At 46.6% G+C, this 19,563-nt stretch overlaps 1 protein-coding gene across 5 annotated transcripts in view; it reads left to right on the top strand.

The window, feature by feature from the left end:
- The window catches only part of ABLIM3 (actin binding LIM protein family member 3), a 109,850-nt gene that overhangs the window by 40,589 nt on the left and 49,698 nt on the right, over positions 1-19,563 (top strand). For all 5 annotated transcript variants that reach the window (XR_008504949.2, XR_010413261.1, XR_010413262.1 and 2 more), the window contains 3 exons: positions 7,505-7,688; positions 9,505-9,617; positions 17,306-17,432. Coding sequence is in view for 1 of the 5 variants with exons in the window: in XM_064596683.1 (XP_064452753.1) it covers positions 7,505-7,688; positions 9,505-9,617; positions 17,306-17,432 (424 nt within the window). In the remaining 4 variants the exon portion in view is untranslated. The remainder of the gene's footprint in view (positions 1-7,504; positions 7,689-9,504; positions 9,618-17,305; positions 17,433-19,563) is intronic.

The following is a 19,563-nucleotide window of genomic DNA, read 5'->3' as shown; positions in this document are numbered from 1 at the left end:
CCCATAAATTGGTATTTTTTGACATTATATGATGACTACATAGAATACATTTAAATAGGTAAGAAGAGCCATTTAAAAAGAGCAAGAAACAACACATTATAACAAATAGCACAGCAGATTTGAAAAAGAAACAAAACTTTAGAAATAAAAATATATAATGTTTGAAATTTAAAAGTCAGTGTATGGATTATATAGCAGATTAGATGTTGCTGAAGAGGGAATTAATGAACTATAGGATTTAGCCAAGAAAAAGGTATATACATATAGTCCAGAAATATAAGAAAGTGGTAAAAATAAAAGATAAGTTTATACATGAAGAAAATAGTGGAAAGGGTTGACGTATATTCAATCAGAGTTCTAGAGATGTGTAATAGAATACCTGAGTGGGAGGACAATATTTGGAGTCATGACAGTTATGCAATGTTCTAAAACTGTTCAAAGACACAAATCCTTGGATCCAGAAACCTAATAAATCCCAGTAGAAAAATATAAAAGAAATCCACCTGTATACATCATCAGAATGAAACTGAAGATCACCAAAGACAAATGACAATTTTAAAAACAGCCAGAGAGAAGAAATAGATCATCTGCCTACAAATGGTAAGTAGACTGAGAGCTAACATGTCAGTAGCAACAAGGAAGCCAGAGACCAGTGGAATAATTCCTGTATGTACTGAAAGAGATAACTGTAAAGTTAGGATTATGTATTCAGCAAAAGTATTTTTCTAGAACAAAGGCAAACCTATAGCTAACATCATACTTAATGGTGAAAGACTGCCTGCCTGCCTATAAAGGCAAAAGTAACAAAAGGATGTTTGCTCTTACTACTTCCATTCAGCACTGTACCGCAGGTTCCTATTGGGTCAGTTATGTAAGAAAATGAAATAAAAGACATCCAGATTGAGAAAGTAGAAGTAAGGTTATTTCTATATGCACATGACATGATCTTATATATAGTAAATCCTAAGGAATGCACTAAAAAACTCTTAGAAATAACAAGTTAATCCGAGTTTCAGGATAAAAGATCAATATACCAAAATCAATTGAATTTCTATACAGTTACAATAAACAATCTGAAAATAATATTAAGAAATGATTCCATTTACAATAATGTCAAAAATAAAATACATAGGAATAAATTTAACAAAAGTGTAAAATTTATACTCTGAAAATTATAAAATATTAAAGAAGATCTAAATAAATGAAAAGAAATCTCATTTCATGGATCAGAAATCTTAGTATTGTTAAGATGACAGTATTCTTCAGACTGATCTACAGATTTGAGGCTATCTTACTCAGCTCAGGCTTCCACAATAAAATACTGTAGATTGAGTGGCTTAAACAACAGAAATTTATTTTGTCACAGTTCCAGAGGCCAAGATTAAGGTGCCAACATGGTAGGGTTCTGGTCAAAGCTCCCTTCTTGGCTTGCAGATAGCCATCTTTTTACTGTGTTCTCACATGTCTGGAGAGAGAGAGAGAGAGAGAGAGAGAGAAATGGCAAACTGGCTGGTGTCTCTCCTAAAAAGGGCACTGATCTCATAATGAGGGTCCCACCCTTATAACCCTCATCTAAACCTAAGTATCTCCTCAAGGCTCCATATCCAAATACCATCACACTGAGGGTTAGGGTGTCAAAATACAAATTTGGGGCAGGACACTATTCCATTCATAGCAAATGCAATCCCCATAAAAATCCCATCTGGTTTCCTTGAAGAAATTGATAAGCTGATTGTGAGATTAATATGGAATTGCAGGGGATATAGAATAGCCAAAGCAATCCTGAAAAAGAACAAAGTTGGAGGACTCAAACTTCCCACTTTCAAAACTTACTACAAAGCTACAATAGATAAGACAATGTGGTACTGGCACATGGATAGACATATAGATCAATAGAGTTGAGAGAGCAGAAATAAACCCTTAGGTTTATGGTCAGGTGATTGTCAACAAACCTACCAAGACAATTCTACAGGGAAGAAGAGTCTTCAACAAATGGTGCTAGGAAAACTGGACATATATATGCAAAAACACACACAAAAAATGAAGTTGGACTCCTTCCTCACACCATACACAAAAATTAGGTCAAAATAAGTCAAAAACCTACATGTAAGAGCTAAAACTATAAAACTCTCAGGAGAAAATGTAAGAGTAAGTCTTTGTGACCTTGAGTTAGGCAAAGACTTCTTGGCTATGACACCAGAAGCACAAACAGAAGAAAAATAGATGAATTAGGTGTCATCAAAATTAAATACTTCTCAGTGCTTCAAAATATACCATCAAGACTGTAAAAAGTCAACCCACTGAATGGGAGAGGAAATTTGCAAAATATACATCTGGTAAAGAACTTGTATCTAAACTATATAGAGGATTCTTAACAACTTACTAAGAAAAAGACAATCCCATTTCAAAATGGGCAAAGGATCTGCACTGAGGTTTCTCCAAAGAAGTTTTATAAATGTCCAGTAAACACACGGAAAAAAATGCTCAAAATCATTAGCCATCTAAGAATGAACATCGAACCACATGGAGGCACATGTCACGCCATGAAATCGGCCATATTCAAAAAGACAGAGAATACAAACGTTGGCAAGAATGTGGAGAAACTGGAACCCTCCTCCATTGCTGGTGGGAATGCAAAGTGCATAACTGCTGTGGAAAGCAGTCTTGCAGTTCCTCTAGGAGTTCAATGTAGAGTTACCATATGACTTAACAATTTCAAAGTCATAAGATGTATGCTTAAGAGAAACAAAAACATATGTCCATGCAAAAACTTGTGCATGAATGTTCATAGTAGGATTATTCATCAAGTCAAAAATTGGAAACAATTCAAATACCCATCAACCAATGAATGGATAAATAAAATGTGGTGGAACATTTTGCAGCAATACATCCACGTGGATGAACCCTAAAAGCACAAATGGCCCATAAACATATAAGAAGATTCTCAATTTCATTAAAAATCAGGGAAGTGAACATTTTAAAGTGAAATTTAAAATCACAGTAAGATGGGGCACCTGAGTGCCTCAGTCGGTTGAGCGTCTGACTCTTGATTTCAGCTCAGGTCATGATCTCAGGGTCGTGAGATCGAGCCCCAAGTCCGGCTCGCACTGGGCATGGAGCCTACTTGGGATTCTCTCTCTCCCCCTCCCTCTGTCCCTACCCCTCCCACACACACACTGCTCGTGCACATGCATCCTCCCTCTCTCTCAAAAGAGAGAGAGAGAAAGAAAGAAAGAAAGAAAGAAAGAAAGAAAGAAAGAAAGAAAGAAAGAAAGAAAGAAAGAGAAAGAAAGAAAGAAAGAAAGAAAGAAAGAAAGAAAGAAAGAAAGAAAGAAAGAAAGAAAGAGAAAGAAAGAAAGAAAGAAAGAGAAAGAAAAAACAAGGAAAGAAAAGTGTGTTTTTAAAAAATTAAATAAAATCACAATAAGATGACATTTTATAGCCACCATGTTGACTACATATATTATCAGCTTTCAATGATGATATGGACCAGTGGAAACTGCTGGTAGGAATGCAAATGGGAAAAACTCTGGAAAACGGCGAAGCTTCACCTCACAGATACAAGAATGTTCAAAGCAGCATTTCCATAAAACAAAACAAAACAAAACAAAAACTGCAAGCAGTTCAAATGTCCTTCAACAGTGGAGTAGATCGATTGTGATACAGACCATGGGATACAGCACAGTTACTGAAAAATGCAGTTACATACATCGACATGGACGAATCTCAAAACATGATCCTAAAAGTATGAAGCAAGCACAGGAGAATAAATGCAGTAGGGTTCCATCAATATAAAGTTCAAAAAGGGCAAAACTAAACAATGCATAATTTGTGGATACATCAGAGGTGGTCAAAGTAGAAAGAAAAGCAAGAGAATGACAAACACACAATTAGGGACAACATGGGGAGGGGATGCTTTCAGGATATGCAAACAGGCTTCTGAGGCACCGGGAATGTTCTGTTTCATAAACTTGGGAGCGGGTACCTGGGAATGCATTTTATTCTTCTTCTTTAAATGGTGTTTGTATATTTACTACATTTTCTGTATGTATAATATAGTTCACAGTTAAACGTTTAAATGTTAAATAGATCACCCTCAGGAGCCCTTCTAACACTTTGGTTTTGAAATTCCATAAAACTCCGTCTCATTTGAAAAGTTGAAAATCAACAGAATCCTATGACAGACTTGTGGACTCTCGGGTCTGGGTGTGTTCTCAGTTACCACATAGCCCCTTCACTTCACAAATGAGGCAGCTGAGCTCGAGAGAGGTGGGGTAACTTTTTCAAAGCCACGCAGCACCTGAGTGGTAGAATAGAAGCATGGACCACGGTCCAGCGACCCCCAACACAGTCCGTTTTCCCATGAAACACGCGGTGACTGTGGGCAAGGTCTCTTTCTGGGCATTATACTAACAGTGAACGTTCATTCTGGATTTTCTCAAAGCAGTTCTAACTTCTCATATCCTGTCCCACTGTCAAACCAAATGATCTGCTTTTTTTTTCTAAATTAATAGATTTTATTTTCTGGATTCACAGAATAATGCCTGTCCTGGGTGTTGTGTTAAATTCCACATCAATTCCATACTGTAGACCCTCTCCAGGGCCTTTCCTGTTATTTGGATGTCAGGCTCTGCTCAGCCTCAAATACATCGGTCCTGCTGTCCGACTTGCCTTCTATCCCCGTGTTCCCCTGAGATTCTTATCAACCTTTACATCCTTTCTACCAAAAACTTCCTCCTTTAACTCCTTGGGGGAAATGGAGGAACTGATTGTTCCAGGTTTTCTTATGACCTCCTGGGTTTGTCCACTGGGAGAGGTGGCTCTGGGGGTGGAGCTGGCCGGGGAAACAAAGGAGAGAAAAGAAGGAAAAAAACAGGACCTATTTCCAATGAGGTCGTAGGCCATGACCTCACTAATTCCACAGCCATGAAGTCAATCAATCTGCCACCTGCACACCCCAGAACGCCCTGTACTCTGGCCTGGACTGCTCTTGAGGCATTGTTTGATGTGATGAATTTTCACAAAGCCTGGTAGAAGATGAACCCTCTGCCATCAACCACCACCACCACCTCCACTAATAGGCCCCTGCCTCTCTGCAGGCAGGGGTGGTCTCCAGGGCCCTCCAGCCCCACCTCGCACTGAGTTTAAAATGTTTAGGCACCTGGTAAGCCCCAAAGGAAGCTCTGCTTCTCCTAGAGTCATGGCATATCAGTGTCAGAAGAAAAGTTCAAGTCACTTTTTAATCTACCTTCTTCATTTTACATACATGTGAACAGAGACCAAGTTCATTATCACCCAGAGAGTTAATGGCAGTGACAAACTCAGAGCCCAGGTGGCCCAACTCCCAGACTATACATCTCCCACTGTGCTGCACGGTCCCCCTAATGCTGTGACCTCTGGGGCTCCCCTCCTCCTCACTCATCCTGGCCCCGTAAGCCTGCCTCTGGCCTGCAAAGTGAACACACACTTGCGAAATTCTTCTGCCATGCGCCTAGAAGTCCATCCTCTCTTTAACCTGGGTGCTTTTGCATTACCACTTTCCCTATGAACAAGGGGGTAGTATTTACTGGGGTGGCATCACCCAATCCAGACCAGGTCCCCACAATGACAGGCTTGGAATTCCTTATTGGTTTCCACACCATTGAGCTTGCTTCAGAAAGCTGATCTGTGCTAACCAAGTCCTCAAGAAACCAATGTATAAAATCAGAGTGCCCTTTTATTAATGGAAATAAGAGCTGTCATTCTCCATTGTACTAGTTCGCGTTGCCCTGACCAGCTGCTTCCCAAAGGTCTAGGTAGTAAGTCAAACTATCAGTCACTTAGTGAATGCAGTCTCAGAACAAGGAGGCTGGTCATAGGGTTGGGATGGGCTCCCCAATGGCCTTCCTTTGATTGCTGGCCAGCCCCTTCTTAGCTGACCACCCCTGCTTTAGCCAGACCAATACACTCAGCAGTTCTGGTGGCCCTGAGAGCCATTTGATCTCTTGGAAGAGACTTTGCCTCTTTCTGCCCTTCCCATTAGGTGTTGATTTCATAACTTAACCCTCAGAGGGAAATCTCATTTGCCACGTTTCCAAGTCCTTTGGAGGTAGGGAGTCCCACATGATTCCGTCGTTCAAGCACCTATAATTACATCCACCTACTCCTCTATTATCGGTTCTACACATTTTCATATTGTCCGCAAGGATATCCCATAAGACCTTATGACATCTTGTTGCCTGTCTATGCAAAAGCTATCAATGCAATTGGTCATTTTTGCAACTGGGTGATGGGACATCATTATAGCCTTCTCTCTTCTTTTGTTTATGTCAGAGAGTTTCAAAATATTTTTTTAAGTTTTTGAAAAACTAGGAGAAAAACCATCCGTGGCTTCTCAATATCCCACAAAGCTGGACTCAGGCCCTCCTCCAACTGGTCCGTCAATATTTTCCTGTATTACTGCCCTCCAGTCCCTAAAAACACCACCCCTACCCCAGTCCCACCTCCACACAAATACCACTTGCAACTTCCTGCTTGTGTGCTTTAGCTCATTTTCTGCCTTCAGAGTGCAACTTAAGTGCCCCGTCCTCCAAGAAGCCTACCATGATCCCTCCCCCACTGACATTGCTCCCTTTTCCTCCCCACTCACAGCACTTGCTGCCCGAACCAGCCCATGGCCTATCGCCCATGATGTATGTTCTATAAGGTCGTCTTTTGGCATATATTGTTACCTCTTCACAGTTCAGGGATCGTGTTTTATCATTCTTGCCTGGGAACAAACCGACTCTCTATGTCTATGGTGAGAGCAGATTATAAACTTCCAATCATCCATCCTACTACCATCCTCAATTGTCTTCACCTAGCACAGAATCATGCAAAGAGAAAGTGCCCAGGGAAATTTTAACTGAATGATCTTATCCAATTCATAATACCACCAGTATGGCCTTGTGTGAGCCACGCAGTCCTAAACTTTCATCCATGCATTGAGAAGATGGTACAATACCAGTGGTCCCGTCAGGATCAGCTGGGGAGTGCGCTAAACCACAAATACCTGGGCCCTGGCCCCCAGGGAGTGTGATTCAGGCCCAGGCATCTGCATCTTAAGGAGCCCGAAGGTGACTCCAATGCAAGTGGTCTTCAGGACACACTTTAAGGAGCACTAGCCCCAGGCGCCTGGGTGGCTCTGTTGGTTAAGCGACTGCCTTCGGCTCAGGTCATGATCCCGGAGTCCTGGGATCGAGTCTCACATCTGGCTCCCGGCTTGGCGGGGAGCCTGCTTCTCCCTCTGACCCTCTCCCCTTTCATGCTGTTTCTCTCTCACTCTCTCTCTCTCTCTCAATTAAATAAATAAATAAAATCTTGAAAAAAAAAAAAAGGAGCACTAGCCCCACGAGGTCCGATGTGCCACCATTTTCGGGCCACTTGTGACCAAGTCAGACGTCAGCCTTGTCCCCAGTGAGAACCTTGTGCTCGCCCACCTTCCCTGGACTCAGCCTGCCCTTGATTCTCTCCTTGTTCCCCGCAGTGTGTGGCTGTGGCCTGGCCCAGTCGGGCTTCTTCTTCAAGAACCAGGAGTACATCTGCACCCAGGACTACCAGCAGCTCTACGGCACCCGCTGCGACAGCTGCAGGGACTTCATCACCGGCGAGGTCATCTCTGCCCTGGGCCGCACCTACCACCCCAAGTGCTTCGTGTGCAGCTTGTGCAGGTGGGCAGGTGGCCAGCAGAGGCCGGGCCCCTCTGCCTGAGCCCTCTGGCGGTGTGGGGGCTCACAGGGCTGTACACTGAACACTTGGATTTCTAGGCTCTCGTGGGTGGAACGATCTGACAGGCCAGTGCTTTTCAAACCTTTTAGCAGCTGAACCCTGTCTGTCAAATAAGATCTCATGTAAAACACTAGTTTGTCTGGCGATCAAGACGGAGTGAGGACCTGAGCTGCCACCCTCAGCCTCCCATTTCCCATCAGAAGTGCTCAGAGGAACTACTGAGTTCCCTGAACCCATTTTGGAAACCAGGCATCTGGGCCAGCTCCCACCCCCTCAGCCTCATGTACTGTAGAGATATCTGTTTGTAGCCTTTCTCCATGACCCTGGCAAGTGATCCCCTCTCTGTAAGCCTCAGCTTCTTCATCAGTAAAATGGACATCAAAACCATCCCAACGCTGTTGGGTTTTTGTGAAGATAAATGAGATGGTGTTTGCAAAGACCATAGCTCAGTGACTAGGACATAATTGTGTCTGCTTTTGCTATTCTTGTCATTATCATATGATAACCATCTAGCCTCTCGGGCAACCTGGTAGGCAATGGAAAGCTCACCCTTCCCTCTCCCTCATGCCCTGCGTCCCGGTTCCTTGTTAATTTAGCAGACGTACATGAAGGGTCCACTGTATGCCAAGCACCACATTAAGGAGATGAAAAAAATAAAGGAGACGTCAGCCTTGCCCACAAATACATGAAAATTTAATGGACTGCCCTGATTAAGTCATACATAGAAACATGGTTTGGACTAAATGTATGCCTTTTTTAATTAGGAAAGGAATTTATAGATTAATTATTCTCCCCATAAAATAACTACCTGTTAGTTACCAGTTAGGGTTCCTGCTGAGACTAATGACACAGTGTACAAGAAATTAAACCACCGAGTAGAATTCATTCATTCATCCGTCTCTTAAAACCTGGGCCCTGGGTCGCAGAATCCCAGACCCACAGTAGGGTCCATATGGTTTAAAGTGAAGTTTCTGTCAAGCCCCATACAGACGCAGTGCCTCCCCAAGGTCATGCTGTGTCCTTTACCACAAGTCAGTGCCTGGGCCTCGATGAGAACACAGCTCCCCCAGCTCAAGCCAGCACCCCCTGCCATGTCCCATGTTGCTAATACAAGGGCAGCGGAGCCACTGGAAGCCTATGTCAGGGGCACTCAGAGTCTGTATAACAGGCTGTCCCTGACTTCATGCACGAGAGCAGCTGAACAATGGGCTCAACAGTGCCAGGGATTCGATGTACAGTTTATCTTTGTTTAGGGAGGCAGGACATGGACCAGTTTGAGACCTCAGAACTCGGAAACTCAAACTGCACAAACACAGAGGAGAGGAAGAGGTTATTTGTGGATTTCTAAATGTCCTGGATAGTGAAAGGAAGACATTTTGGTGAATTTAGGAGTTGAATGAGTTCTTCCAGATACATGGGGATAGGTGAGGTTGGGATGGAAAAAGTCTTTCCAGAAAGAAGGGGCAACTCTAGGAGGAATTATTAACCAATTCATTTATAGATGAGAAATGTAAGCTTCACTAAGTGTCATGGTGCGCCCTGGGTTAAAATCATATAAATGGCCCAAGTGGGGCTCCAGTTCCAGTCGCGGCCCCCAACTGAGTGGTTTGGTCAGCCTGGCACCGTGAACAGCACTTGAATTTACCTGGCATAATAGAAGGCAGGCTGTGTGTATGAGCTTTGAACACATCTGCTGTCAGCTCACCAACAGACATGGTGAAGAAGAGGTGTTGCATTTCTCTTTCATCTCCCTTGTAGGAAGCCTTTCCCCATTGGAGACAAGGTGACCTTCAGCGGGAAGGAATGTGTGTGTCAGACATGCTCCCAGTCCATGACCAGCAGTAAGCCCATCAAGATCCGCGGACCAAGCCGTGAGTCCTCGCCGTGGGCACCTCCCTGTCTGCGGGCCATGTGTCCTAGGGCTCCCTGTCCCAGCTCCGTCATCCGCTCCTGCAGGCCCGGAGGGAAGTGGGGGAGGTTTCCACCCTGGAGGACTCCTGAAGCCTGACCCAGTTGGCATTCAGCCCAGACTCACAAGCTTCCTTAAGCAGAAATGCAGGGAAAGCGGGCTGCTGATTATAAACCATGACAGCCTGTTTGGCCACTTGGGTGGGGCTCTTCTGGGATGAGCTAGGCTCCCTTATCTTATCTCACCTTATCCATGTTCCCCAGGGTACCCTAACAGGGCTGATGAAGCCACCAGCGGTTCTCAATTTGTACAAATTCCACTAAAAAGTATACATAGACTCATCTTAAGAAGGAGAAATATGGAAGCAAACCACAAGGGATGTGCTAGTGTCTCTTAGAAAGTGTCCCAGGAACACTGCATCAGCTTCACTGCAGAACTGTAAACATGCAGATTTTTAGGCCCACTTTGGACTTTTTTTTTTTTAATGTTTTTTAATCTTTTTTTTTTTTTAAGATTTCATTTATTTACTTGACAGAGAGAGAGCAAGCGAGAGAGAGAGAGCAGGAATGGGGAGCAGGGAGGGGCAGAGGGAGAAGCAGAGAAGCAGACTCCCTGCTGAGCAGGGAGCCCGACACGGGGCTCGATCCCAGGACCCTGAGATCATGACCTGAGCCGAAGGCAGACACTTAACCCACTGAGCCACCCAGGGACCCCTCCCCCCCTTTGGACTTCTAAGAAAGGAACCTAGAAATCTGCATTCTTAATAAGTTTCCTGGGTGATGCATTTGCGGCTCCTAAGACTGAGAACCACCATTTAGAGATGAGGGGAACATCTACCTCACCAGAGTAAATGTTATGTTTCATCACCGAACTATAGATCTGGGGGGAAACTGAGGATCAAGAGTGTACCTTGGGACAGTCATTCGAATTCATGGAACATCCATTCCCCTCAAATGTGTCTAGTGGTAAGATGTCTAAATCACTGTTCCCAGATGCCCTTGTCAGGCTGCTGACGCCCTGGCCCCAGGGGCCTGCCGTAAGCCACGCTAGGCTCCCATGTTCTTTCACATTACATGACACTCCCACTGGCCTCCACAGGAGAATCAATGAAAACCCATTAGCCGCCTGCACTGCATCACTGTGTGGGCGCAGGCACCGACAGTCTGCATGCCTGGGCCACATCCTGCCGAGGGGGTAAGCACAGAACACCCCGAGTCAGCAGGGCTTGGCCCCGAGGGGCTCCATCAGAGCCCGCCAGGCGTGGTGAGCTGGAGAGAAAGACAATGGGAAGGCTTCCTCCCTAGCCCTTCCTTCCTCTCGATCTAATCAGATCTGCTCACGGAATGTGCAGAGAACTTCCTTCAGCGTCCTTGGTGACATTCAAGAACAGTTTGCTGGTCTGAGCAGGTTTCCATCTCGAGGTGGCTGAGTGAACACACTGTTATCTTTCATGATTCCTTGAAAGCATCGTGCAGAATGACAGCAGGGCTGGAATACTGGGATGCAGGACCACGACCCTGTGACTGATGCTGCGGAGGCGCCCAGAGACCAGCAGGACCGCGTGTGAGGCAGTAGAGAGAGGCTGGCTGGAGCCAGGAGCATGGCAACCCTCTGTGTAAAACACAGCAGACACAGAGCCTTGCTGGGGCTCCGTTTACCCAGCTCTATGGAAAGCAAATGTATTAGTATCCAGGAGCCAGACTAGCATACGCCATAGTGTGTAAAATACTCTCTAAATATAACGCAAGGATGCTGCAGACTCGGAGATTTAATCTGGAAAGCACACCAAAGAGAGAATATGATTCCTGAATCTGTTTTTTCTCTTGGCTTGTACTGCATTACTACACGCATCAGGGACCTCGGAGAGGTGGGAGAGTTCCTTGGCCAAGTGTGGGAATCCTGCATGCGAGCGTGTCCTTGAGGATAAGTACTAAATGTCTCCACCATCATTCTGTAAGTCCAAAGGCAGAGGAAGGTGAAGAGTGAATAATGAGAAGCAAATGAGCACATAAGCAGTCTCCAGGGGGAGTACCCAGGATCATGGCTCATCTTGTTACTCACAACGTAAAGACAGCGAGCTGTGGATCTACACCTTTTCTCCCCAACGGTGGTCACTGTCCATGCTGCAGATAACTAGAGGGGGTGTTGGAAGTTCTGCTGAGTTCCCAAAGGATAGAGGGAACCAAAACCAGATTCAAAAGAGGGCTAAGATGAAGAATGTATCATGGAAAAGGAAAAAGAAGGAGGAAAAACCTGATGTATTTTTGATCTACAGGGCTGTGACATTTCATCCCTGGAGGGTGAATAAAGACATTCTGGAACAGCAGGAGCAGTTATCGGCTCAAAAGAGATTAAGAAGAATACTCAGGAACTATCAAGAGAAAAGAATTGTGTTACCTCTTACAAGAATAAGAAGTGTTTCCTCACATTTTCACTGAGAGGAATCAGCAGCAGTAGCAACATCAGCATCACTGACATAACTGTCACGACCGTCACTACTGTCACCACCACCACCACCATCACTATCACAACTGTCACCATCACTACCACCATTAACATCACACTGTCATGACCATCACAACTGTCACCACCACCACTACCAACACCAACACCACCACCATTACCATCACAACTGTCACGACCATCACAACTGTCACCACACCACCACCATCACTATCACAACTGTCACCATCACTACCACCATTAACATCACACTGTCATGACCATCACAACTGTCACCACCACCACCATTACCATCACAACTGTCACCACCACCACTACCAACACCACCACCACCACCATCACTATCACAACTGTCACCACACCACCACCATCACTATCACAACTGTCACCATCACTACCACCATTAACATCACACTGTCATGACCATCACAACTGTCACCACCACCACCATTACCATCACAACTGTCACCACCACCACTACCAACACCACCACCACCATTACCATCACAACTGTCACGACCATCACAACTGTCACCACCACCACCACCATCACTATCACAACTGTCACCACACCACCACCATCACTATCACAACTGTCACCATCACTACCACCATTAACATCACACTGTCATGACCATCACAACTGTCACCACCACCACCATTACCATCACAACTGTCACCACCACCACTACCAACACCACCACCACCATTACCATCACAACTGTCACGACCATCACAACTGTCACCACCACCACCACCATCACTATCACAACTGTCACCACACCACCACCATCACTATCACAACTGTCACCATCACTACCACCATTAACATCACAGTCATGACCATCACAACTGTCACCACCACCACTACCAACACCACCACCACCACCATTACCATCACAACTGTCACGACCATCACAACTGTCACCACACCACCACCATCACTATCACAACTGTCACCACACCACCACCATTACCATCACAACTGTCACCACCACCATTACCATCACAACTGTCACCACACCACCACCATCACCATCACAACTGTCACTACCAAGTAATTGTTTTATAGATGAGAAAAACTGAGACCCAAAGAGTATAAATAACTTGCCCAGAGTCACACAGAGAGTAAGTAATGAAACTGGAATGTGGGCCCAGGCAGTCTGGCCCTGGAGCCTATTCTACCTTCACACCCTATACCAGAGACATGACTTGCTAATTGGGCAGGGGCCCGTCTTCCTGCATTAGTTATCTAAAGCAAGGAAGGGATCCTGCTATGACTCACAAAACCCACTCATTTTCGTTGATCTAAATGGAATGCGTGACACAGTCAAGAAAAACTAAAAATGGCTGCCTGGAGTCTCTAGAGACCTCAGTAAACTGAGGGATTTGGGGGAACAGGTGGTGACATCGTACTTTCTGCCAGCTGAAGGTTGTAATTCTGGAATAGAGAGGAACATATGAGGAGCGGACAGCTGGCTGCACAGCAACCAGCACGGGGCAGAGTGTAGCTTTCCTACCGTGCCTGTTTGTTGTACTAGACTCACGGGCTCCTGGGTGGATGCCTGAAGCTCCACCAGAGGTCAAGGCCGAAAGGAGGAAGAAGAGGGAGAAAAGGGTCCTGATCAATCTGAGGCCAGTACAATGGAGGACCTGCAGTATGCCATGAAAAGAAAAACCACGTGGAGGAGGCATCCCAGAATCCTCATCCGCAGGCCTTCCCAGCAACAGGAATATTCTTCTAGCCTCAGATCAGAGGTGGGACAGTGCACAGAATATGGGTTAAAAACACAAGAACGTGAAATAAGAATGACAGCGACCATTTGTTGAGCTCGTGTGTTGAGTCCTTACAGGCCTGATGATAGTACATCTTCACACCAGTGTTGTAAGGAAGATATTCAGATGAGGAAGCAGGGGCTTAGCGGTCACACAACTAGTAAGCAAGGGAGCTGGGATTCTGCCCTCAGCCAGCCTCTCACCCTTCACTCTGTCCTCCCAGCCCAGCCTCTAACCACGACATTGTACTGCCTCCTGAATTTTAACCCAAGGTGCCAAGTCCATCCCAGACGCATCACTGCAACTTAAGCAGATGGAACTCATTACTAGAATGTGCACCACAAAAGGATGCAGCTCTTCAAATGAGATGTATTGAAGAGGTAGGGAATTGTGTTGTTGGCCCTAATATACCTAGCTCCACGGGGTCGACAAGTGAAGTTGATCAGTGGATGACCCCACATCAAGCAAGGAAAAGTGACGTGTAAGAAAGGAGGGAGAAGAGAGAAACTGTAGTTGTCTTTAAATATTTGAAGGAAATGTCAGGAGGCAAAAGAGGTAGGTTATTCTTATTGCATAAAATAAGGGGCATCACAAGGAGTCAGGTCTCAGCACCATATAAAGAAGGCAGTCATGGAGCGCCTGGATGGCTCTGTCAGTTAAGCGTCTGACTCTTAATTTCAGCTCAGGCCATGATCTCAGGGTCGTGAGATCAAATCCCACACCCATCATGGAGCTTGCTTGGGATTCTCTCTCCTTCTCCCTCTACCCCTCCCCACCCCACTCACACACGCTCTCTCCCTCTCCAAGAAAAAAAAAAAAGGCAGTCATGACAAGTGTTGGTGAGGATGTGGATTGGTGCAGCCCCTGTGGGAAACAGTATGAAGGTTCCTCAAAAAATTAAAAGTAGAAATACCATATAATCCATCAATTCCACTGTTGGGTATTTTCCCAAAGAAAACAAAAACACTAATTTAAAAAGATATATGCACCCCTATGTTTATTGCAGTATTGTTTACAATAGCCAAGATATGGAAGTAACCCAAGTATCCATCGATTGATGAATGGATAAAGATGTGGCATATATATACCATGGAATATTACCCAGTCACAAAAAAGAATGAAATATGGCCATTTGCAACAACAACATGGATGGACCTAGAGGGTATAATGCTAAGTGAAATAAGTCAGACAGAGAAAGACAAATACTGTATGATTTCACTTGTATGTAGAATCTCAAAAACAAAACAAATGAACAAACAAACCAAAAAAGCAGAAAGAGACCCATAAATACAGAGAACAAACTGATGGTTGCCAGATCTGAAGGGGAAGAGGGATGGACAAAAGTTGGTGAAGGAGAGTGGGAGGCACAGGCTTCCAGTTATGCAGTGGGTAGGTCACGGGGATGAAGGGCACAGCGTGGGGACTATGGTCAATGATACCCTAATAGCGGTGTGTGGGGACAGATGGGAGCTACACTTGTGCTGAGCACAGCATAAGGTATAGAGTTGTTGAATCACTATGTTGTATGCCCGAGACCGATATAACATTGGGTGTCAACTATACTGTAATAAAAAAAAAATCAGATAGGAAATTAAAAATGGAGTTACAAAACAAAACAAAAAAGAATAAACCTTTTTGTGATACATATTTTTAAAAATGAAAATGAAAAAAAAATTAAAAAGGCACTCATGACAATTATGCCTGTCCAAAGGCAAAGTGGGCTTCCTCAAAAGGGGGTGAGCTTCCTACCCCTGGAGGCAATCAAGCAGTCAAGAATGCTGTAGATTCCTGCATTAGGTGGGACTGTGACCAAGTGCTCTGGGAACTCTGAGCCCCTGTGGAATTATTTAACCCTATCAAGGAGGCCAACAGACACAAGTTCAGTATTTGTGGTTCAGTATTTGACCCCTGAGCCCTCAGGTTCTTCTATGCTGAGCATGGGCAAGTCACTTCTATAAAAGGAGAGGGGGGTGCCTGACGTCTCAGGCATTACATTACATTCTAAAGCCTATGATTACCGGGATGGAGATGGTTAGAATTTTTCCAGGAGTGAGGAAGGAGAAGGAATCCCAAAACTATTCTCCCAACCCCCATCTGAAGGCCTGGGGCTTGAGGCATTTTGCAATCGGCTACCCTCCATCCCCCAGCCTGTGCTAAGGGATGTTAGAAAGGCTCTAGGGAGCCAAGAGGCGGGAACTGTGGGAGTTGCCTCGTCCAAGCACTTCATCAGGGCCCAGACCCTCCCCACAGTTGGCTGGGCACACCCCCTTCCTCGACAGGCGGACGCATCATCTTCTCTCCCAGGCCTGGCTCCCAGCTGGACATGAGGGCTTCCAGCCAGGCTCTCCCAACTTGATATGCAGTTTCTCTTCTCCCCACTGCTGCAAAGTATGCATCTGTCTTGTGGCGCCCATAGAGAGGCTTGTCCTCTGGTAAACTTTGTCCCATGACCCTTTCCTCCTCCAGAGTGGGCCATCCGGTTGGGTAGGCCTGAATTCCCAGCATCTCCCAAGTACCTTGGATGCTGGCTCCATTTCCTGCCCTTCCCCAGACACGGATTGAGCAAGAAGCAGATGCCCCACCCCCACGTTCTGTGGCCCTGGTGCGCGTTCCAGGGTGATGAGGATGGGGAGTGAGAACAGCCCTCTGGTTTGGGACGGTCTTACCAGATTCTCTAATCCTTGGAGGAAAATGTTTGGCATATTATAAGCATGTTGGGGAGGGGGCAGGCACGGTAAACTCTGTCCCTTTCCTCGGTACTATGAGGCCCACTCCTTTATACTCATCCAGCAAATATGATCTGAGTTCCTACTATGTGTTGAGCACAGCACAAGGCAAGAGAATAGATTTAACCACAAAACCCAGACAGGGTCCTTGCCATGGAGCATACAGCCCGAGGGTAGGAAAAATTAGATCCTAAGCTCCTCCCCTGTAGCAGTGCTTCTCAGACTTGACTGTGCTTGGGGATTTAGGTGAAGTTCAGTAGGTCTGGACGGGTCTGAGATGCTGCACACCTGCAGACTCCGAGGTGCCGCTGGTGGTGCAGTCCCCAGGGCACGGACAGTAGCCTGCTTAGTTAGCTGTTGGAGGGCCCGCGAGAATCGGTGCAGGCTCTGTCTGCGTGCGATAAACATCGGTCAGGATGACAGGGAATTTTCTGGGGGAGTCCCGCCATGTCTTTCCTTCTCCCTCACACCAAGACCTCCTGTGCAGAAGCCAGAGCTCCGGGGAGGGGGGGCGGGGGGCTTTGCTTTCACCTGGCAGAGCTCCGGGCAGGCGTCCGTGCCAGGGTGGGAGCTGCTGTGGGAAAGCTGGTTCTCAGGGAGGGGTTTCCTTCACTTAGACTGAGACGATAGCAGTGGTCAGGCGGCCCAGGATGTTCTGCTCAGTGGCATCCTCTTGTCTTTGCAGACTGCGCTGGGTGCAAGGAGGAGATCAAGCACGGCCAGTCGCTCCTTGCGCTGGACAAGCAATGGCACGTCAGCTGCTTCAAGTGCCAGACCTGCAGTGTCATTCTCACCGGGGAGTACATCAGCAAGTGGGTGTCTCCCCCATCCCCGCCCGGCTTCCGGGACCCCCGCATTCTAGCGGCCTGCCCCAGGGGGCCCGCACTGGAATCTCCCAGGCCACCTCCTTCCACTTGCCTCCGGCCGCCACCCTCCCACAGCCACAGACCGCACCTCCCCAACCCCTGGGCCCTTCCACGCGGCCTCCTCTGCCCGGGATGCTCTTCCTGCTCCTGGATGCGTTCGCTCCTCCCCTCCCTCTGGTCTTGGTCAAGCAGTCAAGAATGCTGTAGACTCCTGCATTAGGTGGAATGCAGGAATCTACATTAGGGGACCTGCTCTCCCCAGGCGGTCTCATACTGTCCCGGGCCACCTCCGCTCCCCCAACACCAGCCCTCACGGGGCCCTGTTTGTTCCCTTCACACAGGCTAACACCGTTTGCAGTCATACACTCATCCATGTTAACTTTTTTGATAATGATAATAATACCAGCTACCATTTACCGAGTTTTTATTACGTACAAAGGATATACTAATGGCTGTGTATGGGTTATCGCATTAAACCTCACAACTCCCCCTGTGAGGCGTCCATCCCCATTTTAAAAGCTGTGAAAACTGAGGCTTGAGGAAGTGAGTAACTTGCTCCATGATGGTATTTAATGTCTGTCCTCGCCGAGGTGGGGCCTCTGTTTGACCCGCTGCGGCCTTCAACGCATGCCCAACCCCTGGCCAACAATACAGTTGTTGAATGAATTGAGTTGAGATAAGATACAACGGACACCCGAAGCCATCAGCAGAGGGCTCCACCCCCAGTGGCTGCACAGAGCCTCACCAGACAAACCCCCCGCCTTGCCACTAGACCCTAATGACCACATGCCCATACTCAAGTATGTAAAAGAAGTGATGGCCACAGCCCCTCACAGCGTTGATGTTTTATGACCCAGACACTGCTGAGGCGGCATGCTGACCCACTGCTAGGACGTGGTGAGCGCGTAAAGCTGTAGCATTTATGGAGTTTGCTGTCAGGAGAGTGATAGTCTAATAAGGGAGATAAACTAGATACATAAAGAATTATGGCACTAGGAGTTATGTGATAGGGAGCGCAAAGTTTTGTTCTTTAAGACCCTTTAGATCACAAGCGACAGAAAACCCCATTCAAACTCACTTAAGCAAAAATGAGTTTATTGACTCAGAAATAGGAAGGCCAGAGGCCTACTGACTTCCAGCACGGCTGAATCCAGGGGCTCAAAGAGGTTACTGGCACTGCAGAAGTCTCTCTCTCTCTCTCCCCCTCCCCTTCTCTCTCAGCTCTCCCTTCCTCTGTGTTGGGTTTATTCTCAAACAAGCCCTCCCCAAAGGGTAGCATAGATGATCACCGGCAATTCCAGGGTTTCATTCTACCAGCGTAGCAAGCCCGGCAGAGAGACGGAGGCCTCTTTCCCAAGGACCCCAGCGAGAGTCCCATGGCTACCTCTGCTTTGGCTTGGGTCACACTCCCATTCCTGACCAATCACTGGCCAGGAGGATGTGAATCCTAGAGCCAGAGAGCAGCCCTCTGTGACCCACAGTTACTGTGAGTGGGAAGGAAAACCAGGAGAGGCTATGGGCAGAAAGGGGACATGGATGCCACCAGACAGCCCTGTCTGGGTCAGAGGTCCAAGTGACAGTCTGCGAATATTCTGAGAAAGAAGGGAGCACTTCTAACTAGCAGGGAGTGAAATCTGGAATCTGGGAGAGCTTCACGGAAGATAGCGCTATTTGAGCCAGACCTTGAAAATGAGGGTAAGATTTGAAAATGCAAAGAAGGAAAGTTTGTAGGCAGAAGGCCCAGCCTGGGCAAGGGCAGGCTGGTGCCTGACACATCCATCTTGTTGGCCAGGGCTCAGACGTGTGCGCGGGTGAAGCAGGGTCCAAGGCTGCAGAAGTGAGCTGAGGTCATCACTGAGAGCTTTGAATGCCATGTTAGTAGGAGCTTGGCATTTCCCTCCAAGCCTGCCAAATAAGAAGTGCCCTTAGTGAGTCACCAGCCTGAGTCCTTGAGTCTGTGAGCCTAAGTCAGGGGTGTAGGGTTTGCTCAAAAGAGCTCCTCTCAGGAAGGCCCAACCCCCATTGCCCATTCCACCTAAGGCCTCTGCAGCCTGGCTCTGGGCTCTTCATCTGGCTG

This window comes from Mirounga angustirostris, unplaced genomic scaffold (genome assembly GCF_029215605.1).
Source record: "Mirounga angustirostris isolate CCGP_5_RB_7025 unplaced genomic scaffold, mMirAng1.0.hap1 SCAF_7, whole genome shotgun sequence".
Classification (NCBI taxonomy): Eukaryota; Metazoa; Chordata; class Mammalia; order Carnivora; family Phocidae; genus Mirounga; species Mirounga angustirostris.
Note: the sequence above shows the minus strand (reverse complement) of the source record. Positions and strands in the feature narration are given on the sequence as shown.